The 5,580-nt window shown below is 41.0% G+C and overlaps 1 protein-coding gene across 1 annotated transcript; it reads right to left on the minus strand.

Moving 5' to 3' along the window:
* Window positions 1-1,870: 1,870 nt before the first annotated feature.
* LOC142463840 (olfactory receptor 6C1-like) lies at window positions 1,871-2,814 on the minus strand. The gene has a single exon (XM_075566652.1). It carries the CDS (start codon window positions 2,810-2,812, stop codon window positions 1,871-1,873), a length of 942 nt encoding a protein of 313 aa, XP_075422767.1. The 5' UTR covers window positions 2,813-2,814.
* Window positions 2,815-5,580: the final 2,766 nt, after the last annotated feature.

Here is a 5,580-nt window from a genome sequence, read left to right on the forward strand (position 1 = left end):
TTTCATCCTGAGTACCGGGGCCTCCCTGATGACTTTTTATTGACAACCACGTGGATTGACTGCCATAGCCTCTAATGCTGTTATAAATCTTACAGTTTGTAAGTAGACACTTCATATGAGCCAAGAATTGGAGCATATTGCCAATTTCACTATTTCCTCTGCACTTAGATTGTCTGTGCCTTTGTGTCTCCCCTTTATGCTCCCCCTGGATTTCGTTTATCCATTCCAACATTCGGGAAGAAGCGAAGACAAATGCCACCATAGGGTCTGAGCAAGGGGTGACATCTCATCTTTATTGTGTTACCCTGTTGGGTTTATCACTTTATCACATTTATGTGTAAATTATTTGCACTCTAATATTTATTCACCTTATTTAAGTATTATTGTTATTTCACTATATTTGCAGTGATCACCTTTTTAGTTGTTTTTGCGCCGATTTATCACTTTATTATCGAAACCACATACAGAGACACAGAACATCACTATTCGATAATTAAGGTAAAAACTGCCTTTTGGGCTTCTCTTTACATTGTAGCTTCTGCACACATGCACATTCATTTGAAGATTATGCATTCCATCCAAGTGTAGATCAAACATGCGAAGCCGTGTTCTGACAAAGCAGCACAGTATTTTCATTAACTGTACAAGAGACAGCCGGGGCATGTAGATGGAAGAAGATTGTATTATTTCCCCAAGTCTTTGTTATTTGTGTTACTGTATAAAGCAATAAATGTTTTAATAAATCTTACAATGAAGTACAATGCATGTTTCTCTAATTTACTTTAATATATATATGTAATAATTCATAAAGACTGTCTGTCTGTTTTCTGAAGTTTTCTAGCATTAAAAGAGTGCATGGGAATATGGGGTGGGTAACATTATACAGAAGAGTACAAAGCATGCATTACTGTAGCAATAGCCGGCATTGAATTTAGGTCAAAGACACACTAGCACTGCTTATAATTACTGCAATGTACTATGGCAAATGCAAAATACCATTCGATACTGTAGTTGCGGATCCACCACGATCACAGGGATTTGACATGCAAAGAAATAAAGGGCAATTGAACTAGATTTCGCATGGTCATGGGAACAGTAAGTCTTGCTACAGTATATCTATACGAGCAGTTATATGGAGCAATAGGAGAACGTAGATCAGAGCAATGGGGATTAGTTATATGCAGCAATAGGAGGAGATAGAGAAGAATTATAGGGAACAGTTTAATGGCCCAATAAGATGATTTAAGGAGGAGTGATATGGAGCAGTTATACAGAAAAATAGGCATTTGTGAAGATTTTTAGGGAGCGATTATATGGAACAACAGGAGAAGTTATAGGAAGTTGCTATATTAAGACACAGGAGGCATTATAGGACACGGTTATATGGAGAACTAGGAGCAATAAGTTACAAGACACACAATGATAATGGAATTTAAAACTTCTACATCGTTTTTAATCATTTATCTCCTCTTTTGTATGTGTTAATAGATTCCACCACATCTGATCTGGTGTAAATTTAAGTGATTAAAGCCTGCACTAATTGTAGAAAGCATGTTCTATATAATAATTACAAAATGTATTTCATTTAATGCAAGCGCTTTCACATTTAATGAGAAATTGATAATGTGCTTCCAGGCACTGGATACAAATCCCACATTTCCAAATATATAAATAAATAACTACAGACGTAACAAACGTTATTACCCCCGTTAATTCACTAAAAAACGTTAAATAATGCGTTTTATCTCCTTTTACCATTGTTTTCAATATCTACTCTTAAATAATGTTCTAGCGTCAACGCACTGTGTCAAATGAATGTGTAATAACGTTTGCTACATATGTATGTAAATATAACAGATTTTTTTGCCATTTAATTTATCCTTTTACACTTTTTCAACGACCATCTCAGAGCTGACTTCACATCTTTATTTTTCAAGCTGTAAATGAGTGGGTTTAGCATTGGGACAGCAGCCGTGTTAAAGAGAGATAACAGTTTATTAGAGGCGAAGGTGTCCGTTGATGGGGGGCTTAGATATTGGCATAAAAGTGTCACATAGAGAAAGATGACTAATGTAAGGTGGGAGGAACATGTGTAAAAGACTTTACGTCTCCCAGTGTTGGAACGGATCTTCAGTATGGAGATGATAATGAAAACGTAAGAAATGAAGGTAAGAAGAAGAGGGGTAAAATTTAAAAGGAAAATTCCTTCAGTAAAAATTAGTATCTCCAAATTAGAGGTGTCACTGCAAGAGAGTTTCATCAGAGGAACAATGTCACAGAAAAAGTGATTGATTTTATTGGATCTATAGCAAGAGAAGCCTGACAATATAACAACAAAAGGTATAATTTCGAGGAAACTCAGCACCCAGGAGGCAATGGCCAGCAGAGCACAGACATTCCTACTCATGACTAATGGATAATGCAAGGGGTTACAGATGGCCACATAACGATCATAACTCATGGCAGTCAGTATTAACAACTCATTAGACTCCAAGGATGAAAACATATACATCTGTGTCATGCATGTAAGAAAAGAAACAGTGTTATCCCCTGATATGAAGCTAACAAGGACCCTATGTAGACTTACGGTCATACAAGATATGTCTATGATGGACAAGTTACACAGGAAGAAGTACATGGGAGTATGCAGGTGATGAACCAGGCAGACAAGTAGAAGAATTGTCATGTTACCACAAAGTGTGATGAGATAAATGAGCAAAACTAGAAGGAAGATAGGAGCCTGCAGCTCAGGCAGGTCTGAAATCCCTTTAATAATGAAATATGTCACTGTGGTCTGATTTGTCTGCTCCATGTGTTTTTCTCAATCTGGATTCTGAAAGAGAAAATGTAAAACATTGTATTGCTTCAAATCATTGTTTTGATCTACCGTATAATCCACTCAGCATAATAATTATCTAATAATTACATAGAAATATATTACCACATTGACTCAGTAAAATGTTTATCTACAGTATTAGGTTGATGGTACATTTCCTTCACATATATTGGTAACTATGAAATCAAAATTGGAAGTTGGACCAGATTTTCATTAACATAACCTATAAAACCCTGCCTCACATTGTCTTTTATATTGCAATGTTACAGATTGATATGTTTGAATTGTTTTTTGTCATCTTTTGTGTATGTATATATATATGTATATGTATATATATATATATATGTATGTATATATATAAATATATATACTGTATATATATACTTAAGTTATGGTGGGTAAAAAAAGTGACAAAAACCCTCCACAGCAAAGCATATAGCAAATGGAAATATTACTGTATGCTCATTTGCATGTCTTAGACAGGTCTGCAACCCTGCCTTTCACCATTATCACCCAGCACACAGCACTTCCACTACAGCAAGGGATTCTGGGAAATGACATGCAAATGAGCACATAGTGTCACCTTTTGCTTCAAAACCATTTTTTAACATGGTTCCCTATAGGCTTTTCTGGCTATGTGTAATGCTCGGCCTGCCCACAAGCCAGACGAGACCCCGGGACTGAGGTGGAAAGGGATAATACCACACACCTAACAGTAAATGGGGGCACGGCCGGAGTGTGGAAGTAGCGTAGATGGTCCGGGTATCAACAATAGAAAGAGTACCGTACTTGTCAACTCCAGCGGTGGTAGGTATAGTCCGTAAGCCAATGGTCGTGGAATGGAGAGAGCAGCGTAGTTGAGTGTCCGTAAGCCTGGGTCGTGGAGTGGAGAGAGCAGTGAAGTAGATTGTCCATAAGCCGTGTCCAAGGGATATAGAAGTCTGCAAGGTAAAGAGTCCAACGCCAAGTCCAAGGGTACCAGAGGGCAGCATAAACGAAGTCCAAAGCCAAAGGTCAATATCCAGGGATGTCAGCAGAATATCCAGGGACAGGAACAGGGACTGAAAGACAAAAGGGGCCAGGCAACAGCAGACAGCACCAAGGTACAGAAGCTATGCAGAGCAGCGAGGTAATGGTGAGGGGAGACTAAATAGGGGGTTGGAACCTATCAGAGAAGGGGAGGAACAGAAGAGTGGTCTGAGGTAAGACCTGATAGGAAGGAAGTGTTTGGGAAGCTGGGGCCTATAGGAGCAAGGGGAGGAATGGAGGAGCGGCCCGGGGAAGGACCTGATAGGGGAAAGGTGTCTGGGTAGCTGGACCCTGTCACAGCAAGGGGAGGAGCGGAGGAGCGGCCCGGGGAAGAGCCTGATGGGAGAGAAGGGCCTAGGGGGGCGGACCTGACGGGGAAGAGGCAGGGAAGCACGTGGATGTGCGCCGCATCATCGGGGGCAGAATCAGGCAAGCGGCGCCAGTAAATGGCAGCCTGGGTCAGTGCGTGCCCCGGAAGTGTGGGGGCAGCGGGAGAGAGGCATGCCGCCGGGGAGCCTGGGCGGCATGTAAGAGAGGTAAGGAGGCGCTGGCAGCGGGTATACCCGCAGTGCAGATCCTTACAGTACCCCCCCCCCTCGAGGGTCGGACTCCGGACGAACCATCCAAGGATTCAGGGGAAATTTTTGGTGGAATCGTTTGAGCAGAGATGGAGCATGAAGATCCGTATGCGAGACCCAAGAACGGTCCTGTGGTCCGTATCCCTTCCAGTGAACCAGAAATTGGAGTTTGCCCCTGGAGATGCGAGAGTCAATGATGGACTGGATCTCGAACTCCTGTTGTCCTGGTACAATGGGGGGAGGAGGCCGAAGCGAAGGATGGGCAAATCGTTTGCCTTGGATAAAGGGTTTCAACAGTGAGACATGGAACACGGGAGAAATCTTCATAGAGTGCGGCAGGCGAAGCTGATAGGCCACAGGAATAATTTGTCTCAGAATAGAGAAAGGACCCAGGAACTTGGGAGACAATTTAGGGGTTGGGGCCTTCAGTTTGATATTTTTAGAAGAAAGCCAGACCTTATCTCCAGGTACGAACTTATGGGCTTCCCGACGAAGCCTATCTGCTTGTCTCTTTTGTCTTAGATATATGGCGAGAGATGTGTTACCTCGCTCAAGCCCCCAGATAATGGTCGCGTGCTGCCTGGGAGTAAGTAGAATATACCAAAAAAGAGTGTACAGAGTACACCAAAGATCCCAAATAATAGCGCACCGCAGACCAGAGTGGTATTAAATCATGGTCCAGAATGTGCGACTAAACAAACATATAAAATAACTTTATTACAAATAAATGGATAAAACCGTGAATATAGACCTAGGTGAAAAGCATCAATATATATGCAATTGTATGGTGCTTATCTGGTAAATCAAGAACTAGAACACAATCCTCTTGTAGAAATCGTGGGGGGAGAGATATTAATATATCAATTTAATTGCCCAAAGTGTGTAAGAGGGGATGTTCCGCCATACATGGATCTGATAGTTTATCAGATAACTATAGGGAGTATGCTTATAGATGACTGCTAGGTCTATAAGGTAAGTTAGTATTAAAGTATACCTTAAATGAACACATGTACAGAACTAATGATCTTCATGAATAGAAGGTGTATGAATGTAGGTACTACCTGTATCGTGTACCTATGATGATGTGCATAAGTAGTGACCTTGTAGAGGTGCTGTACCCTATGGATCATCTATATA

Source organism: Ascaphus truei, chromosome 12 (assembly GCF_040206685.1).
Source record: "Ascaphus truei isolate aAscTru1 chromosome 12, aAscTru1.hap1, whole genome shotgun sequence".
Lineage (NCBI taxonomy): Eukaryota > Metazoa > Chordata > Amphibia > Anura > Ascaphidae > Ascaphus > Ascaphus truei.

What these genes read in the sequence shown, in the direction of transcription:
- LOC142463840 (XM_075566652.1), bottom strand. Translation starts at nt 2,812, where the DNA reads ATGGAGCAGACAAATCAGACCACAGTGACATATTTCATTATTAAAGGG.